Below are 26,060 nucleotides of genomic sequence, written 5' to 3' on the forward strand. Positions count from 1 at the left end.
TCAATCTTTTTAAAAAGACTTTTATAATCATTCTTCCCATGGCCACCAACTATTAATTCTACTATTAATTCTACTCTTGATTATCGTACACTCGGACCCTTTAGTGGCGGTGTACCAATGTACTCTCACACATCTTTACACAGCCAGGCTCCCCTGCATGCGGACTGCCAACGTGCATGTACATACATGCGAGGCGATGTTATTGACTTGGGTAGTTTATACTTCTGATATTGATATGATATCTATTTGAGGCTGGACTAGTTTCCAGCAATAGGCGCCCCGAATTGAAAATTTTCATTGCTGACGGGTGTGATATATATCTCCCGAATGAAACGGGCTTCCACCACGCGACAATATACATACTCCGTACAGTTTACGTGGATACCTTATGCATGTACGCAGTAGCATGGATAGTCCGTTACACTAACGCTGTAAATAGCCCTGTCTTTTGAGTTCTCCAGGGCTGTCTGAAACATCCCAACGGCTACGCCAAGAGCCCTTGATCAAGTATCTGAGCGCGACCAATGAGATTAATATAGGTTGTATTTATAAGCTAGACGAGACAGACTCTAATAACTATATAGTAGAATATTATAAGACTGGCATAATAATATCAAAAATGAAGAATGTAAGTAAATTAATAGTAATCTTAGACTCCACTCATAGCCCGAGGATCCTCCCTCATAAGGCGATGTGCGTGCCTCATCCACCTTCGAAGTGGATACTGATCCATTTGGATCCATTTGGATCCATTGGATATTCAGATGGATGAATATCAGTGGGAATATGGGAATATCATTTTATGTAGGAATACTCCGTACCCGAATGCCCTGCAATGTACCACCCGACCCGTATAGGAACGTTGTGCAAAGCCAAGAAAAGGATGCGACACAGAGTTTGTCGATCTCTGCCTATGACATGTTGACTTTACCGGTTTGAACGTTTCGATTATCTTATAGCCTCCTAATATATAACGTATAGAATATATATATATATTACTACTTCGTATGTTCCCGGACATCAATAGTCTTTGAAAGTAAATGAAGACAGGGATTGTAGTGGACTTACGAGCAACCCCAGAATAATCCCGGATAGGAAGGGATCGGAGGGGCCAACAAACAGGGGGCCGCAGCCTGTCAAGGGAAAAAAAAAAAAAAAAAAGGAAAGAAATGGACATGGGGTGTTTAGTCCAGTCTGAGAGATTCGAGACATGTACTCCGGGAGAGAGAGAGAGAGAGAGATCAATTTCCTTAGGTTTAGCCAAGTCTCATATAACGGGCTTGACTCGATCAACGGGGGGGCACCGATCACTAGTCGCCGTGATGGAACCAATGATCCACTAGCATTTTATGGAGAGGCCGTTGGATCAAGTGGGTTTTAGTATTTGGATATTGGATATTGGGATTTTGGATATTGGATATATGAGAGAAGAAGAGAGAGGAATAGGTATAGAGAATATAAGATATAACTAAGATATAATAGGATGTATCCTATTTAAATCGACAAGTATTCTATATATTTTATATTTTATACTCCCCCACCTGAAATCCACCGTGTCCACTCTTAAGTTTTGCGTCTCTCTTTGCTCTCTTCTTTTTACTCTTTTACTCTTTTACTCTTTACTCTTTACTCTTTACTCTTTACTCTTTACTCTCTACCTTTCTAATATATACCCCTCGCACTTGCCAAGATCTATGGCATGAGGACATTCTGACTCCCTTGCGTCTTTTATTTTTAATTCTTTAATTTTTCCTTTTTTTTTTTTTAGTTGATGACGAGCTGAAAATCCTCTTACGCCCAGCCACACTGGCTGAACTTCTTCAAACTGGCTTGGCTTCACATAATGAGGTGTCGAAAACGCTACAAGGATGCTTGAATGTTGACGTTGACTTGAGTTTTCGGTACCCTTGTCGCTGGTCGGCCCCAAAGGATTCCGATCCCGTTGGATCAAGATAGCAAAGATGTATCCGACCGTCGCACCGTTTCCCCCGGTTCAACCGCACCGCATACACTACACAGACTCCCTCAATCAACACATGTACGATGCGAACGACGCACTCCCCGTACGAAACGACCCCTCCAAACCTTTCTTCAATCCAATATCCCGATCGCGCATCCAACTTCCTCATCCCGTTCAACGCCTCGATTCCCGCGATGGCTCGGCCTATAGCTCCACAAACGCCGAACACACCCTCAGGAGGAAAACTCCCAACGGAACCCTGGCTGCGGGGTATGACGGGACCCTGGGCGATACCATTCAGCCACCAGCGCCCAAGCATATCTTGGTGTCGCCGATGGAACCGGGCCAGTTCATTTCCCCTCAACTAGGGATGCAGTCCGAGAAATGGCAGCTCATGTTGGACCAGTCCGCCTCCAAACAAATGAACTTCCCCCGGTCTTCAAAAATGACCCCGCAGGCAATACTATTGCAGGAGAAGTCGTTCAGGACGTGCATGGGACGAGCTGGGTTCGTCCTGTCAATTACCCTCCGGGCGTTGACTCCATGTTGAACCAGACTTTGCCGTTGCAGCAGCGATATCTCTTGCAGAATGGGCAATACGTGCCCACGGTCCTACCGGCAACCCTTCAATCGTGTCTCGGACCAACTGCTTCGGCGGGTACTGGGCCCTTCGGTCCATATTGGCCGGATGGAGTATACATCCCATATCGTCCTGCCGCATTTCGTGATGCGCGTTTTGAATCCCCCACGCCCTTTACAAAGCAGATGACCCATTCTTTTTACGACCTCAACCAGCCCTTTAACCAAGCTCAGGTTCCGCTAGGCGCAGATTCGGGGTTGGCATGGGGGCACTCCATGCCTAGTTTGCCTAATCAGGACCCCTTGATGAAACCTCTTTTTCCGCCCCGTCACTCTGATCAATTACCTTTCCACGCGCGAGCCAACCGCCCTCTATCAGGCCTTCCACAGCCGCAACCACTGAACAACGAGCCCACGAATTGGTCGAATCGCCCACTACATGGCTTCCAAAACCCAGCCCCTGCAGTGGTAGTGAATGCAGATTTCAAGGAGAAGGTCCTGTCTGAGGCTCATGGAGTCTATGTCGACCTTCTCGCAACCATCCACCAGGCCCGCCGCAACAGCATTAGTAACGCTACTGTTGAGGGTTACCCCCGGTTCTTGAAGCCGAGTATCTACCCCAAACCCCCACGGCAACCGGGCCTCGACTTTTCACAGGCCTCTCCACCCGACCTCACACGTCATAACAGCTACCCGACTAGTCAATATGACTTGCAACGACAGAAACTTAATGCCGCGGGTAGGTCGATCGATTCGACATCTCTTGCTCGTGTCAACACTCGCCGCCCATCCTTGAATCAATTCGCGCATAGCAGAGGGTCGGATACCCATATGCTCGGATTGCGTGACATGGGCTGTCCTCCCGGAGTGTCGCCTTTCACCAGGGCTCGTGGCTCTCTTTTCAATGAGGGCTCGCCTATGTCTAATGCTGCATCTGCTTTGTCGATGCTGTCTGACTTGTGTGCAGAAAGCCGTTGGGAATGGATCGACGGAATGCTTCTCGGGGGTTGTTTAGCCTACGGCCTGGGTGATTATCACAAAGCCGTGCGATGGTACTCCAGGATCATAGCTCGTGACTCGACGTAAGTGAAATATTATTACTGTCTGATTATTGATGCTAACAAGTACCAGACATGTGGAAGCCATCTCCAATCTTGCTGCCACCATGCTGGCACTCGATCGCCGAGAGGAGGCTTCACAAAACTGGCTGCGCGCCGTGCAACTGCGGCCGAGCTTCTTTGAAGCCGTCGAACATCTGATTGGCTTACTATGCAATAGCCACAGAGGCAAGGAAGCCGTCAACATCATTGATTTTGTCCAGACTTCCCTTCGTCATCCCAAAGACGGCGATTGCTTCAAGACAGATGAACACGCTAGCGAACCCGAGAGTGATGCGGAGAGCAACGTCTCTGATGTGTGCATGTACGACAAGGCGTCTTTCGAGTATGATGATGACATGGGACGAACGCAGGGAATAGAACCTGCCTCACCCGATGCTAAACCCCTTGGTTTTGCATCTAGTGGATATGCAATTTCAGGCGCAGAGAACGGGAGAATGCTAGCCTTGGTTCATGCCAAAGGTAATATGCTATATGCTCTTGGTGATAATGCGGGTGCTGCAGCTGCATTCGAGGATGCCGTTCTCATCGCTGCTGGCCGAAGGCGACATGGCATCCAAAGCATCATCAAACAGATTTTTGCTGCCTTTTCTAGCAGTCCGGGTAATGGGTATCCTCAATCCGAGAATGACTCCCAGGAGAGCATCCTACTCTACCCGGATACAGCATTGAAAACCGCAAAGCTTGTTTTCCCAGCAGGTGGCATGCCGCCGGGACTCCAATACGTCCCCGAAGGCATTGCTCGCAATGCAGCCACTTCCACCACCAGCAATTCTCTCCTTTCATTGGCGAAAATATACCAAGATGGTATGTCCAGCGTGGGTTCCTCGGGAGCAACTAGGTCTTCGCCTGGTGTCCGGGATATTTTGGCTCTCTATTATCTTTCTCTCTCCCTCCAACCTAGTCCATCCACAGCCAATAATGTTGGAATATTGCTGGCTGGCATTCAGAACAATCCGCCGGCGAGAGGTTTGGTGCGTCCGAGTGGCGAGACTCAGCACCACCTCGAAATCCCTGGAGTTGTCCCTGGCAGTGGAATATCCCTAGCCTTGGCATACTACAACTATGGCTTGCATCTCGACTCGCGACATGCTCATCTGTATACCAACCTTGGCAGTCTGCTCAAGGACATCGGGCAGCTTCACGCCGCCATCAAGATGTATGAGCAAGCAGTTCAGTGCGATGGCAACTTTGATATCGCTTTGGCAAACTTAGCCAATGCTGTCAAGGATAGTGGTAAAGTCAACGACGCCATTGTATACTATAAGCGCGCTGTCAAGGTAAACCCCGAGTTCGCCGAGGCAGTTTGTGGATTAGCAAATGCCTTGAATTCTGTCTGCAACTGGGTAGGCCGTGGTGGCGTTGTCAACGCGCGTGGCTTCCGAGATCGATGGCATGTTGACGAGAAAGGGATGCTTCGCGATTCTCTCAACACCGACACGGGCTCTGGATGGATCAAGCGGGTAGTAGATATTGTCGACCGACAGCTCAAAGAAGGCGAATACTGGGGCCGTGGCATGTTGACTGCAAGTACGGCTGAGCAATTGTGTCTGCAACTGGCTCCTGCTTTGGAGTCTACCCGCTTTGCTTCCAGTCATCGCATGTCTCTAACCAAAATTTTCCAGTCCTGGGCCGGACAGAAATGGGAAGGGTCTCGAATCGTACGACTCGTCGAGCGAGCTATTCGGTCTCTCACCTGGCAGTGGTATCAAGATCGCTATGTCTTCGGCAAAGACTACCCTCTTTCAAAGTATCGGCGACCTCAGCTCCCTGGAGGTCTTTCTGCCCCGAACGCACCTACCGTTTTACCCTTCCATACCTTCACTTCTCCTTTGTCAGCGAAGCAAATCCGTCAGATCTCCCAGCGCAATGGCCTGCGGATTTCAACATCGACTCTGAGACTTCCATGGCTGCCAGCTACCGTATTCCCTCCACCATCTCCACCAAGTCCGTTCCTTCGAATTGGTTATGTGTCGTCAGACTTTAACAACCATCCTCTCGCACATCTGATGCAGTCTGTGTTTGGACTGCATGATCCCTCTCGTGTCAAGTCATACTGTTACGCTACGACTCCCAGTGACAAATCGGTGCATCGCCAGCAGATTGAGAAAGAGGCCCCCGTATTTTACGATGCAAGTGGATGGCCGGTCGATCGACTAGTCCAGCAGATTGTTGCGGATGGGATTCACATCTTGGTCAACTTGAACGGCTACACGCGAGGAGCTCGCAACGAGGTCTTTGCTGCGCGCCCAGCGCCTATTCACATGTCGTTCATGGGCTTCGCAGGTACCCTCGGTGCCGAGTGGTGCGACTACATCCTTGCTGATCAGCTTTCAATTCCACTGGAGACATTGAGCCCCGGCCGGCGCACAACACGGATCGAGGATCGTCTCCTGGAAGAAGACAATGGCGAGGAACTCGAGGACTGGGTTTACGGAGAGAAGATTGTTTTTACCCGCGATACCTTTTTCTGCTGTGACCACCGACAGAGTGCCCCAGATGCTGGCGAAAAGCACGTATCCTGGGAGGAAGAACAAGCCCGGCGCTGGAGAATGCGCAAAGAACTATTCCCCAAGTTGAGTGACGATACTATCATCTTGGGTAATTTCAACCAGTTGTACAAGGTCAGTCTATTTGCCCGCTCCTCCCAACCCACATAACTAACTCCCTTCAGATTGAACCCACGACGTTCCGAACATGGCTGCGCATATTAGCGCGCATCCCCAACGCTGTTCTCTGGCTCCTCCGCTTCCCCGACACAGGCGAACAAAACCTGCGAGACATCGCAAAAGCCTGGGCGGGTGAAGAGACAGCATCGCGGATCATCTTCACAGACGTAGCCCCAAAGAACACACACATCGCGCGAGCGAAGATCTTAGACTTGTTTCTCGACACGCCAGAATGCAACGCCCACACCACAGCTACAGACGTCCTCTGGAGCGGCACTCCGTTACTTACTCTCCCGCGCTACAAGTACAAAATGTGCTCCCGCATGGCGAGCAGTATCCTCAGTAGCGCGCTCCCCAACTCCGAGGCTGGCCAGCGCGCCCGTGAAGATCTCATCGCATCGTCAGACGAAGACTACGAGAATAAGGCTATCCGTCTCTGTCTAGATCTGCAGTACTCTGGTCATGATGGCTACGCCCGCGGCCGACTGGCGGATATACGACAGATACTGTTCCGAGACCGCTATAAGAATAAGCTCTTCGATACGGCGCGCTGGGTGCGTGATCTGGAGAATGCTTATGAGGCCGTCTGGGCGCAGTGGGTTAATGGTGAAGAAGGTGATATCTGGTTATGATGTGCACTGCGAATATACCCCTTGAGCGATTTTTCCTTTTTCCTTTTTCCACCTTTTTTCTGTCTTATTCTCATTCTACTTTTTGCATCTGGTCTCATCTACCTCTCTACTTTTCGCCCCTGGGCTGAATCATCTATGTAATGAATTTACTTTTTGCATGTGGGTTTTGTGATGTATACGTATCCACGAAAGAGATGGCCCGTCGGATGGTTTCTTCAGGCGTTTTCATGTCCTAATATTCCGGGTTTCTGAGCTGTAGTTTTTGGCTGAACAGCAAAACAGATCTACCACCTTTATCCAGTCTCGACTACCGTTTCTCTGCTAATTTACCGCATTTCAATAATGCTTAAGAATCGTACAATGTACAATACCTACTTTGGTAAGCTCTTACTTCCTTATATATATGTTGTACCTTGCAGTATGATCACATCCATTCTAGGATACATTGCAACTTGATACCTACCATTAATACCCCAATTGCCTAATTGCCTAACCGCCACATGCAGAAGCCACATGCAAATCTCAGCCCTGAATCTCCCTGTTCATCAGTACCTTCCCCGACAACCAATAAACTCATCCCCCGATTCAATCCAATCGAAATCAGAGACATTCATGCACAGAGACAGCCAAGCCAATCAATATTCAGTACCTCGATATATCGGCCCCGGTACACCACAAGACTTACGGAGTAGTCTTCGCGGTCTCCCCGAGCCTATCAGAATGGAATGTCGAATCTTATCCTACTATAATCTAAGCTCTCGTCTGAGGGGATGGTATCCCAGCTACACTCTACACACTCTACCTCTACCACTGCCATTTACACTGTACAACCTAGTCCAAAAGCCCCCATTGAATCCCCGTCCAGGTCCACACCCAGCCCAAAAATCAACCCACGCGTGACGGAGGCTGAATCAGGATATCTGCATCTGCATATAAGAAAAGCACGCGCGCGATCGGCTCTATTGCGCATTTCCGCATTACATACATCCTGACCGGACTAGTACAGACCAAGTTCTCCGTAGAAGGCGTTAAGCCATGGTCCATTTCGATATCTATCCCTACGACATGTACAGATACAAGATACCCCGGTAGCGAGGCACCCTAGTAGCTACGCTGCGCACCTAGGTAGATGTAGATCATACACACACCCCTGGCGGATCCTACACCCTGGCGGAGTCTCACACCCTGGTAGATGCGACATGGCATTTCTATCATTCTATCACATGTTCGCGCTCCGCCTCGGACCGGGGAGTAAGACATGCGCTCATCCGTCTTTTGGATGCAGGTTGCCTGTTTGATTTCCACATGGTATCCACGAGCTCGAGGTTTGGATTGTGTATATGGATGTAGTCAAATGGGTGAGTGCGTGAGTGAGTGGGTTGGTGTATATATCTAGGGAGTCATTCGGAGATAAAGAATAACAATATTGCACTCGATAGCTCCCATAGAATCCATGGATAGGCTCAATGAAGATATACGGAGTATTATGTCTACCGTACTCCGTATACATATCAAGACACGATGAACGCCAATCCACCCGTTTGATACAAACCAAAAGCAACAAAACACAATATTTAACCGCCCAAACCAAAAACCAAATTCCAGGATCCCACGTCCTCACATCCCTACATCAAAATCCAAACACCACTAACCCAATAATCCCTTACATAACCAACCTCCCCCATTACCAATACAAATCCCAATTCCCGTCTCAGCCAAGTAAGCCCGTTCGCTTCACAACAGCCACGAGAGCTCCGGAACCCACATGCCCATGTGCCGTATCATATCTTGGACCTGAGCACGCTACGGAGATGGACCGGGCTGTGATGGGTAGCGGCATAGCTGAGTCGGTTATGGTGGGTTGTGAGTGGTGTGGCGCGGGTGGGGATGTAAGCCACGGAGATTTGGGGCGTTGGATCGGTCGATTAGCCGCTGTGAATTGGGGGCTTGGAACCGAATGGATTGTGGCTTGTATTAGTATTATGTACGGAGTAGTACTATTGGGGGTTGGATATAGATAGTACTATATTGTACAACATGGGAGAAAATCAGATATGGATTGTTATATATCAATATGTACAAAGTACGGTACAGGGATATATCTAGGACGGAGTTAGATTAGGTACTTTTGGAACAGGCCTAATTAGGTATGCACTCTCATTGGGTATGGACATGAACATGTGTTAAGTGAAGTCTTCACATGTCAAAATAAACCCCGAAGATTATCCGTGCAAGGTAGTAGAATACCTATCCATCTGATAATGATTATAGCTGACGATATCCACGGAGTACTCCGTACTCCGAACGCAATCACGTGCGTATAAAAAAAAATCTCAAATTGCCTCAGGTACTATAAACGACCTTGGCAATGACGATCCATGAGACCGAGACCGAGACCGAGATCTCAATCCACAAGGTAAAAGCCAACAACGGGGCCGTTGCGTCACGCGCTGTCCTTTCACAGCCCTCTCTGCAAGCCCACAAGCCCACAAGCCCTAGTCTCACCTTTCCCCTGAAACGAGGCTCAAAGTAGAAAACAAGTGGACTCTGGAGACATTATATAGATTGCGCCCCATCTCGCTTCCGATACATGGATTTGTTACTGGGGGTCTGGTGGAGAGATGCAGATATTTTTGCTATGGTATTTGCCGTGGGCGGGCAGGAACTGCCCAGGTTCCACTTTGACACGGTCCCTTATCCGGCTTACTGTCTGGAATACAATATAGGGCGCGCTCTGACCTTGGAAACTTGGAAAGGGAAGGATTTTAAGGGCTTTACTCAAAAGATGGACAATACGATGTATACAAACCCGAATGACTGGGTTCTTTGTACCTTTGCACGGGAACGATTGAGTTTGGACCGGATAGATAGAGTTGGTCCGGATTTTGCAGTATATTGCAGTATATTGGTTATTGCTTGGATACATCATGTTCTAGATATTTGCACATGAATTTCCAGGGAGCTGATCAGGAACTGATCAGGAACTGGATCTACCGAACTGGTTCGCGTTAGGATACAGTTTGTGCGGGGCCTTGATATGGCCCGTTCTCCATGAGAAGACGTAATTCAAGTTGTGTAAGACTACATTTGTTCTGTACGGAGTGCATTGTATATCGTTTTACAACGTATATAGTAGGTCAGAGGTTCGATATACGTTGTACAAAATAAATCCAAATCCGTGTTACTATAGAAAGTGTGACAGCGGTAGGCCCAAACGGTTTCCCACAGATCGGGCACCATGCGAGTGGTCCCCGATATCTAAAGCCCGAGAAGGTGGCCCACCAATCAACAATAGAACAAATTCAAATAATTCTTAAGATTCAAATTCTTAAAGTCAAATTCAAATTCATAACTTTAAATCAAATGTTTACTATTTTTTGACTTCTATATATTGTATAATCTTGATATCATAATGCTAGTGTACTAGTGTACAATGCCATTTAACGTATTCGTATTCCATCTACGTAAGTCGCTAATAACCTCCGAATGGGGGTATATATACACACGTGACCTAAACGGCGAAAAGGGGGAACGCTTGGACCCTCGCAGCCATGCGGAAGGCCCGACAGTCAGGAAGCTGCGAGACCGTTCGCTCCACTTTCTTAGTGACGGGTACCCCGAGCTTCTGATTCAAGGTGTTTTTTTTATTTAACTTATGTACAGAGTAGATATGAAGATATTCTATTCTCTTCTTGTAATACCGAGTAGACTTACTATCTACTATATTCTCTTCCCTTAGCACACTTTCCCCCCTTTCAATACCACTCAAAACCCGATCTAAACTCGAGTGCACGGGACTACTGATCAGCGGTGATCCCTGCACGTCGACAGGGATTTATCTCAAATACTTGCCGTGTCTCTGATTGGCGAACAGGGGAACAATAGTCTACCTTGAGTAAACAGTAAAATAAATAAATGAAAAGGTGACAGGTCCAATCTCGGGTACACCCTAGTCGATGTTGCATTCCAGGACGACGGGTTCATCCTTTCAGCAACGGTTTTCCCAGGAGTATGGAAATCCGATCTGGCTGTCCACACGAGGACTTGTCCACATGGCTACACAAGACGATTCCCTTTACATTCTATGTTTCCCCCAGAAAACAAGAAGGGGGAAGAAATTAATTAACATTCTCCACACTCTTTCTACTTTTTTCCAAAATCTATACATAGCCCTGTTGGAATGTTCGAAGCATTAATTAATAGTTAATCTATATAGACATGTATAAAATGGAAAAAAGTCGGAATAGATTAAATGATCAAATAGATTAAAGATTTAGGAGAGACGCCCATATCCGCCTATCCTTAACCGAACTGGCAGTCCCACTAACAATGACAAATACTGGGGGACCAATCAACATCCTTGTTCATCCATATGGATGCATGTAAGGTCTACCCCTGGAGAATTTAAATTTCAATATGTATTTACCTATCCTCATGTTTCAAAATACCATCTGGTAAGAAAAAAGCAAAAAAAAGGTGTGGCTTGCGTTTCAACGGTTTCCACCGGTGGAGAGAGATCTCAGCTGCGACATGCCTAACCGGGTAGTCTGGAAACTTCGCACTCGTCGATCTCTGTGTTCGATCCCGATCTCGTCTTCTGATGCATCCATCTTTGCTTTTCCGGTAAAGAGGTAAATAGTCTGTGGACTGTGGAAAGGGACGGGAAAAAAATAGATTGACCTATACTTGCGCCGTTACGGTATAGTGTGTGGTTAAAATGATATCCAGATTGGAATAACGTCACATCCCGCAGTATAGTACCCTTCTCCCTTTTTCGTTAACCCGATTTCGATTTTTTATTTCACTTTCAACCCCCTACGGCGTCATGGGGGATCCACGGCCAACTGTCAGTGACAGGTGGCAGGTGGTCCATGCGTGGTTTTATATTATTGTCCTTTTCCTTTATTCGGATAATCTAGTATAAATTAGTTAACATTAAGCGAATTATAATCTCGATTGAGATGAAAAATTTCAACGGTCACGTTCAAGCCATATGGATAGTCTGCAAGGCTTAGAATAATATATAAATATATGTACAAATTCAAGCCAATAGTATGGAATCTAATGATACATATGATGATGTATATAAAATGTAAAAAAAAAGATAGAAAAATTCAAAATGTTAACTCCGATCTGGGTCTTCAGGGATAGCTCGGTGTTGTTCGGGGTCGAAGCTTCCTGTCATCGCACGGAGGCACCGATTTCCCCATACTATTGAATTGTAAAAAAGGAAAAAAGAAATATCAAAATTTGTCAATTCCCAAGCTCCACTGCAACTCCACTTCGTGGATCAATCCATGGATGAGGTTGAAAAGGAACCCTCATCGAACCAATTAAATCTCGGACATGACCGATTGGATATGGATCGGGTATGAATCGAAAAAAAATGTTGTGCATGGCTGGCTGGAATCTACGTCTAACCGCTTGTCACTCGGATAGATCTGCCCCTGTTTTTTTTTTTTTTTAACCCCTTTCTGTCTTGTTTTATATATATTATATTATAGGCAAATTTTATATTATGTGGATGTATAATTATTTTTAGCTTATAGCTTTATTCTTACTTGACTATGTCTGCTGAATCTGTTGAATATGCTACAATATTGTAGATACTTTTCTATAACCTTGGAAAGCATATAAACTAAAATAAAAAAAACTGTTAGCGCCATGATTTGGAATTCCAGCAACGGGGCTCAGGGTCGATCACTCCGATCTTTTTCTGTTTTACGCGTCTTTCCTCAGCCCGAATTCCCGGGTGGTACTGAAGATCCCAACGGAGCATTTTTCCACACCCCACGATCTATAGATTACAATAGTCTGGTATTTATTTTATTTTAATTATTTTTTTATATTACCTTGTATTATTCCGAACTGTCAGCTCCGAGATCTTGGATCGTGATCTTCCATTGCGGGACTGTTTTTTTTTCTTTTGGACCCGTCCCCCTGGTACTTAAGACTTGACATTGTCCGTACTATACCTTCTTTACATTTTACTATACTTCAACTTTCTCTCTCCTTCCCCTCCTATCACCATCACCACCATCACCACCTACTATCTACTCTCATAATGCCTGCTTCACACCGTCGTGGTCCTTGGGTTCCAGAGGAAGACCAACTCCTCACCCAACTGGTCCGCGAACAAGGCCCAAACAACTGGGTTCGCATCTCTCAACACATGCACTACCGCTCACCCAAGCAATGTCGCGAGCGTTTTCACCAAAATCTCAAGCCCTCGCTAAACAGAGAGCCCATCTCCGCCGACGAAGGCCTGATGATCGAGCGCATGGTCAACGAAATGGGAAAGCGTTGGGCTGAGATCGCCCGCCGTCTGGGAAATCGCAGCGACAACGCAGTCAAGAACTGGTGGAATGGAAGCATGAACCGCAAAAAGCGCGGCCTGTCAACCCCCACCACTTCCCGCACTTATACAGGCCGCATCGAGGCACCCTACACCCGCGCCTCAGCAATGAGCCCAGCTCGATCACACTTCTCCACTTCTTCTTCTTCTTCTTCTCGCCCCTCATGGACGGAATCTATCGAGTCCGCCATCTCTGAACAATATTCCCATTCCCGCAGAGCATCCATGGCTTCCGCCCGCCAGCTCTCGCCTATCTACACTCTCCCCTCCATCAACCGACCGATCGAAACTCCCCTTACCTCGCCCGCTTTCTCAGAGACTTCACACTCCTGCGAGCCGCCTTCTATGGTTTCAGATCACAATTCCGTCTCTTCTTCACCCCGCACTTTCCCCTCCCCGCAACTCTTGCCTTTGCCTGTCGACCTGCGCTCGCAGTACGAGATCCGGAGGCCCAGTGTTCACGTTCTCGAGGATTCGCCCAGTTACCCGGCTCGCTCGCTAGAGTCTTTGTCAGAGATCGCATCCGCACAGCGTTGGATGGGCCACCAGCCTACCCTGGCCTCATGGCACCAGCCTACGGATTTGCCCAAGTCTTGGATCTCCAGATCTGAGCCTACTCGTGACACTCGCATGGGTGTGAACAACTTGCTCAACTGAAAAAAAAAACCGAAAAAAAACCAACCATCATACCCCTGCATCTATCATGATTTTTACGAGTCTCATTTCTCACTATTTCCCCTTGTTCTATACTGTTGATTCCCCTTTGCGCTCGGGTCCACGGATGGAACCCTTCTTGTACATTTTGCCAAAAGCTCAACCTTTTCTTTGTGTGTCTTCTCTTCTAGGGAGGTATTACGAATTTCTTTTGTATACTCTTAATGTGTATTACCACGGTTCGGATCTTGAAACTCTATTTGAGCCTTCCCAGCTCGGTTCTACGTTGAATGATTATTTCTCTACATTTTCTTTACTCTGTCTGGATTAGGCATGCAACGTGGAGATATTGGGCTCTTCATTTCTGCTGGGATGGCATAATACCCTGTTTTTTTTTTTTAGTAATTCAAATAATAATAATATCTAAGCTTACTACATTACAAAAACCTGCATTCCTACCTTCTTATACATACACACTAAAAAGTCGTACATATACCATGAAACAGCCCAAAGAAACACTGTCCTCCCACACCTCCGTTCTAGCCAGCCCCTGTTCCAATATACAGGGAATGCAGATATGCAGCCTCCAACAGTTTACCCCCGTTACTTCCCTTGGGTCCTCAGGAATGCGCCACCGCTCACACGCTGTACTCACGAGGACGGACGCAAGGGATGCGAGATGCCTCTGGGTCTAAGCACGGAAGTAAGGACCCACCCGTTTGTCTGACAAGGCAAGGTTGATGGTTTGTAGACATTGTATATAGTGTGTATTGCAGATGAGTAGTGACATAGTTTATGCATAGACTCCTAGAGGCTGTAGGGGAAAAAACAGGATTACGAACTATACTCGTGCTAATGTATGGCCTGCATCTAGAACCAGGCGCGTAATGCATACAACGTACATGTACATAATGCATAACCCATGAACCTGCACGGTGACAGGAAATCCAGATCAGAGCCTAGACATGGAAAAAAGAAAAAAAGAAGTCTATTTGAGAGGTTCGTCCTGCAGGAGAAAATGGAAAAAAAAACAAACGGTGTCAAAACCCCGTCCCGATCTAGAATAAGATTGACAACTAGTATCCCGATATCTAAACTGCGGGCAAGTCCCAAGAGAGCCTAATGTACTCCGTACTGTTACTGTCAAGTTGTACTATACCCAACCGAGAGCGAAAGAGAGGTACCATATTGAGGTTTGGTATCAACAGACTCGATACCCTTGATTTCCTGTTCCCGCCTATCCGCCATTTGAAAAACGCTGTGCCAGTCAAAATACACGCTCGGATCGCCTTTGGGATGAGTCCGTAGCCAATCACGATGGATTCGTGACGGGATGAACGGCGGGGCTCGAAGGGTGGGGATTTGGTTGGTTTTGCATGGATCGTGGAGTTCGTGCATGCAGTTTTTTTTTCTTATCGGGTGCTTTCCCCTTCCCCCGTGAGGCGGTTAATGGTGTAGGTTGGGCTTTGGCCGTTGAGATTTCCAATGGTATTTCTTTTATTTTACCTTTGGGTTGAGGATCGTAACAGAGTTTGTGCCGTTTCAGTTTCGTATGTATTTTCAATGTTCGGTTTTATCTCTGTTTCGAGTCTGTGTCCCTTTTGTTTTCGCCACATGAATTACATATCGTCTATTTTATCAGATTATTCAACTTGGATGTGTCCAGCTCCACATGAGAAATGCTACCAGCCAGCCAGATATCGCTTCCACACACCATCTGCTCTGTTCAGCTCGAGACTATCGAGGTGATCGGGTATTGTGTACCATTCCTCGACTGAGATTTATCGAATCGGATCGAGGAGATGACCTTCGAGTGTGATGGGACAACAGTAGTTCGATGAATCAGGACATGGGTACATGGAATATTATTTTAGCTTGTACGGAGTACTCCGTCCACTGGTTCAACATTGGCATTGTGAAGGATCTGCAGGTTCCCAGTTTGGACCTTTTAGCCTTAATTCCCGTGAGCATACCGTCTCTGTGGATCTAAACGGGATGCGGACCGTGGAACTCACACCGTAAAAAACTCAGTCATAGTGTTGATTATTTACCTACTCTTTCCTATTCAATATTCTCCTACCTTGCAGGGATTCCTAAGATCATAGCGTATACCAATACACAAAACACAAACCCGAATCCCAGAAAAACAACCCCCCCACGAAACTCTATTCCTCCCACAGCAGAGGTAAACTCGGAAAGGAAAGTTCAACACCAACATTGCCCTGACCACCATTCGGCACCTGCGCAATGAAACGGCGCCAAGAACAGATCAGATTTTCTCAAAACGAGCCGTTGGAGTGTATATTGAGCACAACCATGGAACGAGAAGGGATGGATCAGGGGTATATCACATACCTAAGTAATACAAATACACATCCATTTTTTTGGGCCGTTTTGACTGTTTCTCAACGTCCATGGATACGGACGTTGCACCTCAATCCATGGATTCACCCTACCGTTGCGTTCCAAGCTCCCGGTGTGATCGACGTCCACATCGCTCTATAGAGTATCCTTCCCGAGCTCAATTTTAGGATTGATCAAGACCTACCTCGGGATATTTGGAGAGGATCCGTGGAATGTGGATGTTCCGCTATTCTGTATGTTGTATCTCATCTCCAATCTATATCTCTCCTATCTGTTTAAACATCGGCACATCGGCACTTAATTAATATTATATTGTATACTAAAATTAACCCATCAATCTCTACTATACGCAAATGAAAATATGGAGATAAATACAATATAGTTTAATATACCCAAAAGCCGGCCAAAGCCGCAATAACCGCCATCTATCATACAGCCCTCTGATTGGCCACGGAGAATCTCGGTGCAATCACACACTAATCCCAAAACAGCTCTAGCGCAAAAGGTACCCGTCTGTCGGTACTGGCGGTGGCCGCGTGAGCCTTTTTCCAAGGAGTTTTTCTTATTGCGCTTCTCCCCTGACTACGTCCATCCGCGGACAAGGTCTGAGAGTCATGTAAATCCCCGTTCTTCGGGAAAGTCCCGGAGCTAAAGCCTCAATTTCCAGCGCTACTCCTTTCTCAACCATGGATTGAATCCTTCATTTGCCTTTCTGGGTAGTTGGCTCCGGTGGCTGGTTTCAGGGGTGTTTTGAAGACTCTTTCTTGTTCGGGGTGCGCTTTCTTTTTTGGTTGAAATTGAAGGTTTCTAACGTTGCGAAATCGGATTTTGAGTTTCGATGGGCTTCTATGCATAAGTGGAGTTTGTTTTATATTTGCTGCCTTGGGCATCAATTGCGCTTCGGAGATATCCAACCTCAGGGGCTTTTGTCGCGGTATATTGTAAATTGGAATTATTGAAGTAGTCTTTCCTAATGCGATTGAGCTTGATATGTCTTAATTGGATATTTAGTCTGCTAGGATAAATAAACTTGGCAATGGCGACTTGATTACTCCCTAGAAGGGTATCGGATTTGATACTTAGTACGCGCTTGTGCATGGACAATATGCAACATAGGGGGCTTTTTATCGCGGCAAATGTACCATTGACGTAGTCCTTCCTAATGTGGTTAAGGAGTTTGATATTTCTTGTCTAGATGTCTACATAGTCTACTAATATTAATAAACTAAGCAACGGTGTCTTGCCTAGGAGTATTGGGTGTTTGATATTAAGTACGCGCTTGTATACGGACAAGTTCTAACCTCAGGGGCTTCTTATCGCGGCAAATTGATATCATTGACGTAGTCTTTCCTAATGGGGATGAGGGGCTTGATTTGGCTTGACTGGATGTACAACATAACATGCTGGGATAACCTTGGCAACGGCGGCTTGGCTAGAAGGAATATCATCTAGTACCAACTTGCAAGGAGACATGATGCCATAGCCACCGTGCGCGGAAGATTGCTTGTAGACTAAATGGAAGGGGAAATAGAAAATGAGTTCATCAAGACCTAGTACTTTTGCAGACAATCAGAGGAGCAAAAGAGGAGCAAAAGAGGAGCAAAATTGTATGACGAAAGAACGAGATATAGTTTTCTAAGTCTTCTATCCTAAGTCCGCCATCTACTGACGGCAAAAGACAGGCATACTCTCAATCGGACATTCGATCTCAACATCGCGACCACCCTCATACACAACATCTTTCTCCCAGAGCTTCCACGATGCCCCAGCCGGCAAATATGCCTTGATCGTGCGCTGACCCGCCTCCAACACAGGCACAACCAAGTACTTCGACCCATACATATACTGAGTCTCAACCTCCCAAGCCCGCTTATCCGCTGGGAACTCATAAAACAAAGTCCTCATCACAGGAGTTCCCTTCTCATGAGCCTCCCGCATCAATCCCCGCGTATACTCACGAAGCTGCTCACGAATCCCAATATACCGTTTACAGATCTCATAAACCTCATCTCCATAAGACCAGATCTCATTATCCGCACCACTAGCCGTGGGCTGTCCCTCCGGCTTCGGCTCGCGGTCACCATGCAGCCGCATAACCGGACAGAACGCTCCCCACTGGAACCATCTCGTGAACAGCTCGCGGAACAAAGGGTCGTCTGGGTTTCCGCCGTGGAAGCCGCCAATATCCGTCGTCCACCATGGGATTCCAGCGAGTCCCATGTTCAGGCCTGCTGCGAGTTGGTTGCGGAATGAGTCCCACGACGATGCGATGTCGCCGCTCCATACTAGCGCCCCGTACTTCTGGCTACCTGCCCATGCGCAGCGCAGTAGGTTGACGACATTCGTCTGCCCTTCTGCGGTCATGCCTTCGTAGAATGCCCGTGCGTATTCTTTCGGGTAGGTGTTTCCGATCTGCAGGTTGCTGCCGGCGTGGTAGCGGAAGATGTCGAAGTCGTAGATCGAATACTCGGGTTCAGCTTCGTCGAGCCAGAATACTTTGATGCCCATGTCGTAGTAGTTTTGCTTGGCTTTGCTCCAGACGTACTTTCGGGCTGCTGGGTTCGTTGCGTCGAAGTGTGTGATGTCGCCGTCGCATTGCATTGCTACGCGCAGACCGCGGTCGTGGCGGATGAGAAGTCCTTGTTCGAGCATTTCTGGGAAGTTCTCGGAGGCGTTTTCAACGGTAGGCCAGATGGAGACCATGAGCTCGACTTTGAGCTCCTTAAGCTCTTTGACCATGGCCTCTGGAATCGGACATTGTCTGTTAGTGGGTCTTGCTACTGAAGCGATATAAAAAAGAGAACGATAATTTACCTGGATCGGGCCAGAACTCCGGATCAAAGCTCCATTCTCCTTGATGCTTCCAGTGGAAAAAGTCAATGACAATCAAATCCAGAGGAACCTCGCGACGCCGGTACTCGCGCGCTACATTGAGCAACTGCTCCTGGTTCGTGTAGCGAAGCTTGCACTGCCAGAAACCAAGACCATACTCTGGCATCATAGGAACATAACCTGTCACTTTGGCATAGGCTTCTTCGATTTCCGCGGGGGTATCACCCGCCACAACCCAGTAGTCCAATGCCTTGGTCGAGTACGCTTCGAAGCTCATGACATTTGTTCCCAGAACCGCCCGTCCAATACCGGGGTTATTCCACAGGAAGCCGTAACCAAGTGACGAAACGGCAAATGGAACACTGGCCTGGGAGTTACGGTGCGCCAGCTCAAGATCTGTACCTTTCAGGTTCAGGTAAGGCTGCTGATACTGGCCCATGCCGAAGATCTTCTCTTTATGATCGAGAGACTCAAATCGCATAGTGAGGTGGTAATCGCCGCCCAGGATTGGACGCAGCTCGCGAGCTTCGACAGTTAACGCGCTGCATTTGGGGTCCATCGGGTCCTGGCGGTGACGGGCATACTCTTCAAGAAGTTTGTTTCCCTTTGAATCGTAGATGATAATCTTGCCTCTGCGTGACACCGTTGCTTTGATGTTGCCATTGGTGATAGTCGCTTCTTGGTCAGCGGATATCTCGATGGTTGGAGCTGGGCTGGATGGCTTGGAGGAGAGGGCCCAATCTTCGGTTGGAATTGATGCCTGTCTTGTTGCCCGTACGCGGAAGGCATTCTCGCCCCATGGCTGCACCCAGAGGATGTGGTCGTCGAAACGGAAGACAAGCTTGTCGTCTTCGGCGTAGAGCATTTTGGAACACGAGATTGCAAATGGTTAATCTGGCGTTTTTGATGGAAGCAAGCACAGTTTGAGGCGGATTGTGCTGGACAGATGAGCGGTCTAGTCCAAAGAGCCGGGCATTAAGTATTGAGGGAATGACATGTACCCCTCATCCTGCAGTCCTGATGCTGTGTCATGGCTATTTCCGACAATTACCGCAGATCCACAGAAAGTACCAGTAATAACACTCATTTGTTGAAGAGAACTTCTGATAGCTCTTGGAGGTTGAGGTGGAGATGTCCACCTTTAAACGCCTCGAGGTCATAGGTAGCATCCGTCACGAGTTTAGCCTAAAGTCGACCTTCCAGATAGAGCAAGGATACAACTCCGTGTCTTCCAAAATAGGAAACTAGTTTAGATATGTTCATCGGATTGCCTGAAAGAACATATTAGTTACAATAATATTCTATGTTGAATCACGAACAATTACGGCGTATGGGGTATAGCTTGGATCAATATAAATAGATTCTAGATTACACGAATAATAGACGTGGATACGATGTCAGAATGTTCACGGAAGACTATACCCGGGCTTAAGGATAGGAGCGAGCATTCAAGGTATATTATGATGTTACTTCTTGGGTTGAGGCCAAGGAGAAGGGATTGCATTCCAACCACCGTAACCTACTTGCAAATATCCGGCGGCGACCTCGTTACAAGCAAGCTCGGAACATGGATGCCCACAACACAATCATTTCCCATTGTACCGAGTGGACCGGCAAGTGGAAAGGCAACAGAGAGATTGTGACCCAGGATAACGTTGCCCGAACCCTCAACCTCATTGACAACAACGCTTTCTAACCACGCCAAGTTCCTAGGCAACTGGCATCTCGTTCGTTTAGCGAATTCAAGCCTACCATAGGCCATGATCCGAATAAAATTATCTCCCAGTGGATGCGATCTTCGCCTAGTTCCTCGTGTTGTATAGGCCGATTCACGTAGCAATTGCAGGTTGGTGTTATTGGTCATTGTTGGAATGAGGTTATGAATTGAGATCTGGTTAAAGAGGACGATATATAGTAAATCTATAAATCAAGATGCCTGGAAAGTATAGTACCATCTACCTTGTTAATACTGAGAAGTTGTTGTGGTATTGCATCAATGGAGATATCCAATCATTCAAGGATACTATGGCTTCGTTCCCCTCGAGTTCCATGCACCAAAGCTTCGTCATACAAGAACTTGGCTCCGTGATGATGGAGGCAATCAAACAAGACAACACACAGTTCATTTTGGGGCTTCTTCGCCATGGTTTCGAGATACATTCATACTTTACATCAGAAGCAACAATACAAAAAGCGAAAGGTGCACTCGAATGCTTCATTCAAAGAGGATGGGATATCAATGAACCGGCAAGCGACGTAAAGCCTCCGGTTCTCGGGTTGGTGACTCAAAGGATATTGAGATAAACATAAGCAACAATGACTAATTATGATAGTTATGCAATCCATACAATCCAAGACGAAGAAATGACCAATTGGCTTCTTGAAGCAGATATCAGCATCGAGGATGCAAATGGCCGTACTGTAATTGAGTGGGCAAGAGTGTTGAATCAGACGAAAATTTTGAAGCCATTGGAGAACTGACATTATGAAACCAATTCCAAAACAATTCACATGTGTTTGTCTTCATAAATGCCCTACGGCGGGAAGACATTTCCGGCCCCCAAGGGCGTTAATAGAAGCTATTCTGGCATTTCCAACTTCGATCTGATGTTCGAGTCGTGCCACTATCTGGTTGATAGCCACTTTCTCTATAATGTACTCGTAACACCCGTGACCCGTCACTACCGAAAGAGGAATACTCTGAGGGAGCCATGATTCATCCGTCTGGCTTAGTGAGTCCGTAGTCGCGAGATGGCCCTCGGCAATTTTATAAATAGACGGTAGAAAAGGCGGAAAATAGCATAAACTGTGCAGAAGACCTTTTTATGTATAACCTGGGATACTTTGATGGCAATCCGAGAGACCATGTTACCATTTCTGTTCCTTCAACTCTTTATCTAAATATCAGCCATCGAAGCAAATAACCTTTCCTTCGCAATTCATCCTTAGGGTCGTTCACAATAAGAAGGCTCTTAGACGTCCACGTCCTGGAGGTTGATATTGATGAGTGGTGTTCCCCGGGAAAAGGACGCTATTCCTTATCAGGACAGAGAGTGAAGCTACCGCGGGCACGGTTTTCACCTTGCATTGCTCAGTCCTATCCCATCAATTGTTAATTCCATTCGAACTGTTAGCTGAGATCTGATTTGATCCTTTGATTCATCCAGAAAAGCCCGAATCATGGCATTCAGCGGGGCCGCCACAGCTCCTACCGCGGACATGGACATCGACATGGACCTTGACCTCGGACCAGAGCCAGAGCCAGAGCCAATTCAGGTGGTGAATGCTTTCTTTTGTCTTGATATTTGTAATTGTCGACTAACATGTGTTGAACGATAGGAAGCAACTGCAAACTTAGAAACCACTGTCGACCCCCTCACTGATGAAGCGGTCTACGAAAAAGTGCATGTTCGCGGCGTCGATGAAATGACCACAGAGAATATCAAACAATTTGCTCGTGACTGCTCTGGACAGGAACCAGTGCGTGTTGAATGGATCGACGACACATCCGCCAACATCATCTTCGCCTCCGCCGAAATTGGCCTCCAAGCTCTCACAGCCCTCACGCAAGTCGCCGAGGAAGAAGACGCGTCTACCTTGCCACCTCTGCGTCTCCGATCAGCGAAATTACTCTCCTCTCACCCCGATTCCGTCCTCCAAGTGCGATCGGCTGTCAAGTCGGACCGCAAACAAGCCCGCGCTCATGAGAAGAGTCGCTTCTACCTCATGCACCCCGAGCATGATCCCCGAGAACGCCTGCGACAAGAGTTTGCGGACAGGAGAAATAGCGACGATGCAGGTGATGGTGATTACAGGCGGCGCAAATTCGACAACCGCGAGCACCGACGCCGCCGAGACCGCGACGAGGACGACCACTTCAACGCCGACATGTACGGTGATAATGTTGGCTCTGAACCCGAGCGCGCTCGGCCACAGCCCAGAGGTCGTGGCCAGAGGGACCTGTTTCCAGAGGAGGAGGGCCGATCAAGCGGACGTCTCCGGAACCGCAGTGCGTCCCCGGGACGAGACACGCTGGAGGAAGAACTTCGAGTCGAGCGAGGTGGTCGCGATAATACCAGGCGGTTCCGTGAGAGGTCGCCTCGACACGATCGTAAGAATAAAGATAGAGAGCTTTTCCCAAGCGCGGGCGTGGACGAGAGCGAGTCAGGAAACCGCGAGCTTTTCCCAAACAAGCCCGCATCCAGCTACATCAAGAAGGAGCTGCTGCCTAGCAAGCCTAGTCACCATCGTCGGTCAGATGCATTCGACGCTTCTTCTGTCCCAGGCACCTCTGAACACAGACGCCACAGCAACATTGAGCTCTTCCCTGATTCCACCAACAACGGTGCCCGCATTCGTGGAGCAGCCGCAGCCACCGAGGACCAAGGATTTGCTATCCGGGGCGGCGCATCGAATGGCATGTCGATTAAAGGCCGGGGTGCGTCGGTGCGCGAGTTGTTTCCTTCCAAGTTTGACAATGTCCCCAACAATAACACCAACGCTGGTCCTAGCGCTGGCGCAAACGCTGGCAAGGAATTGTTTTCCGATACACTAGAAGGGCGCGGTGGTCGTCGGCGTCGGGCCGAAGATATGTTCAGCTGAATACACTAAGAGATATGTCGAGAACTGTGCATTTGCTTGATTGTTAGGGGTCTTCACGGGAGCATGATGGATATCCGGCGTTTCGCGAATGGGATGGGGAAATCGATTGTCTGATAAAAATTTCATAATGATACATACTCTGCTCTGTTGGTGGAGCACCTAAATTCTTCTGTAATCTCCGAATAATGACTGAATATAAGATGTAAACTAAACCAACATTCGTCTATCATTTCACGGGTGTCGTGCGCCACGACTGACCTCTCCCTAACCAAAATCTCTTCGAGACATCAGATGCAAGCATGCCTCCTTCTAGAACAATAGATGCACTATCAAGTGCTATAATTGCTCGGTTCCTGCGCAGCAATGACTATCCCGAGACACTGAAGGCTTTTCTCCGCGAGGCTGACCTTGCTCCCGACGTGGGGCAGACCTCTGGCGATGACACCAACAACTGGACCATCCAAAGCTTGCTCGAGGAGAAGAACACCTATGACCAATCTGTGGATTTTGAAAGATATGGCAAGAGTCATCAGCAGTCCGATTTATGGAGCGAGCCAGGTGAGTTTAATTCTGGAATGGCAATCAAAAGCCGTTGAGACTCGGCTTAACAAGCTTTCTTTGCGATTGCTTTTGTTCTGTTATCTGACACACCCTTAGCACCATCAAAACCTGCTGTCATTCAGACACCGACATCATCAAACATCCTTTCTGCGTCAGTAGAGAAATGGCAGAAACCCCGCGGTGATGTCGATGAAGCTGCATCAGCGCAGTCTTATATCGTCTCCACGGGTGCAGACAAACAGGTCCATTTATTCGGGACAACAGAAGACAACACGGCTCTGAAGTCATTCTCGGGCCTCTCTGCTACACCCATTCTGTCATTTGTCTCGATCCTTCAGGGCCGGTACATCCTCATGAGCAACATGTCCGGCCAGCTAATCCTCCAGCATGGATCTGAAACTCTTGACAGCAGAAAGGACCATGCAAAGTACTTGGTGAAGGTGGTCGCCTACGAAGACAAGACAGATCCTTCCAAGTGGTGGGTTGCCACCGCCGGCTGGGACGAGCATGTTTACTTATATTGCCTGAATATCCCGGATGAAGCAAACGCATCAGCACTCGAGATTGGCGAGCCAGTTGCACGCATCAAACTCAATTCAAACCCTGAAACCCTGCTATTCGTTCCACATGTGGACACCAACGAGCTGCTCCTCCTCGTCTCGCGCAGGGACTCGACTCATATCTACTACTACAAGGTCGAAGCAGCATCGGAAGCTCGTCTCCTTGGACATCAGAACCTGGCTCCCCATTCCAATGCCTGGATTGCGTTCTCGCTGTGCGATATGGCGCTCAGTCCACACGATCCGGGCCTCCTGGCCGTAGCAACGTCGTCATTGCCCCATATGAAAGTGATTATCGTGCGTCTGTTATTCCCCGCAACGGAGACAGCATCCGCTTCAGAAGACCCAGTGACACAGGCGTCTCAAGCAATGGCAACACTGGAACTACAGAACCGTGAGGATGCTGCTATCCTCGTGCAGGCAAACACTTTCGCGCCGCAGACTGATTACTCCACGCCGCAGTTGACATGGCGGCCTAATGGGTCTGGGGTTTGGGTTAATGGAGATGATGGTGTGGTTCGTGGCATTGAGACGAAGACCGGGAAGGTCATTGCTACGTTGAAGGGTGGTCACGAAGCGGGCTTTAAAGTGAGGACTGTTTGGTCGGGGTATGTGGATGTACCCCAGGAAGAGGGTGACCCGGTCCGAGAGGAATGGGTTATTAGTGGTGGATTTGATAAAAAGTTGGTTGTCTGGAAGGTATGACGTTGGTAACTATACTCAACAAGAATATATAGTTGGCTGCTTATGCGGCCTCATTACGTCTTTTAGGTATTCCTTTTGGATGTCTTTGTATATGGAATTGCTGTAAAATATTTCTTCCCTTTATTAGTGCTATATTTACAAGGATAAGGACGATTAGCTGCAAAAATATAGAATATACAACATAGGCGGCAAAAACAGCTTTTCTTAGAGATAATACGCTAATACGAAATATCATGGATGTGAAAGTGAATGAGAAGTATATGTAAATGAATTGAATCGAGCATGGCTTAGTAAAAAAAGACTGTTACTGTTTACGGAATGTAGGCCCCCTGACTATGAACCCTGTCGCAATCGAAAGAATCAAGACAGGATATATAGCGATCGGGGACTTGGGAGGTATTCTTGGCACGTTAAGAAAAAATCCTTCAGCAATCGCGCATGAGAAAAGCACGCAGCTGTACACACATAT

General features: G+C 47.6%; 6 protein-coding genes across 6 annotated transcripts; 5 read left to right on the plus strand and 1 right to left on the minus strand.

The window, feature by feature from the left end:
- Positions 1–1,961: 1,961 nt before the first annotated feature.
- On the plus strand, positions 1,962–6,958 carry N7517_008293 (uncharacterized protein; the record flags this gene model as incomplete). Its single annotated transcript, XM_056726023.1, has 4 exons — positions 1,962–2,308; positions 2,329–3,621; positions 3,671–6,281; positions 6,332–6,958. 4 exons carry the CDS (start codon positions 1,962–1,964, stop codon positions 6,956–6,958), a joined length of 4,878 nt encoding a protein of 1,625 aa, XP_056576874.1.
- Positions 6,959–13,022: 6,064 nt separating this feature from the next.
- flbD (putative MYB family conidiophore development protein FlbD) lies at positions 13,023–13,970 on the plus strand (the record flags this gene model as incomplete). The annotated part of the gene is made up of 1 exon (XM_056726024.1): positions 13,023–13,970. The coding sequence occupies one exon, from the start codon at positions 13,023–13,025 to the stop codon at positions 13,968–13,970; it is 948 nt and encodes a 315-aa protein (XP_056576875.1).
- Positions 13,971–17,993: 4,023 nt separating this feature from the next.
- N7517_008295 (putative glycosyl hydrolase) lies at positions 17,994–20,028 on the minus strand (the record flags this gene model as incomplete). The annotated part of the gene is made up of 2 exons (XM_056726025.1): positions 17,994–19,075; positions 19,146–20,028. 2 exons carry the CDS (start codon positions 20,026–20,028, stop codon positions 17,994–17,996), a joined length of 1,965 nt encoding a protein of 654 aa, XP_056576876.1.
- Positions 20,029–21,095: 1,067 nt separating this feature from the next.
- N7517_008296 (uncharacterized protein) lies at positions 21,096–21,644 on the plus strand (the record flags this gene model as incomplete). The annotated part of the gene is made up of 2 exons (XM_056726026.1): positions 21,096–21,439; positions 21,497–21,644. The coding sequence occupies 2 exons, from the start codon at positions 21,096–21,098 to the stop codon at positions 21,642–21,644; spliced, it is 492 nt and encodes a 163-aa protein (XP_056576877.1).
- A 699-nt stretch (positions 21,645–22,343) lies between these two features.
- On the plus strand, positions 22,344–23,765 carry N7517_008297 (NCBP3 domain-containing protein; the record flags this gene model as incomplete). The annotated part of the gene is made up of 2 exons (XM_056726027.1): positions 22,344–22,442; positions 22,503–23,765. 2 exons carry the CDS (start codon positions 22,344–22,346, stop codon positions 23,763–23,765), a joined length of 1,362 nt encoding a protein of 453 aa, XP_056576878.1.
- Positions 23,766–24,064: 299 nt separating this feature from the next.
- Positions 24,065–25,591, plus strand: N7517_008298 (uncharacterized protein; the record flags this gene model as incomplete). The annotated part of the gene is made up of 2 exons (XM_056726028.1): positions 24,065–24,323; positions 24,423–25,591. 2 exons carry the CDS (start codon positions 24,065–24,067, stop codon positions 25,589–25,591), a joined length of 1,428 nt encoding a protein of 475 aa, XP_056576879.1.
- Between the last annotated feature and the right edge of the window lie 469 nt (positions 25,592–26,060).

The sequence above is a fragment of the Penicillium concentricum genome (assembly GCF_028827145.1).
Source record: "Penicillium concentricum strain IBT 3081 chromosome Unknown utg000003l_segment0_segment0, whole genome shotgun sequence".
Taxonomy (NCBI): domain Eukaryota; kingdom Fungi; phylum Ascomycota; class Eurotiomycetes; order Eurotiales; family Aspergillaceae; genus Penicillium; species Penicillium concentricum.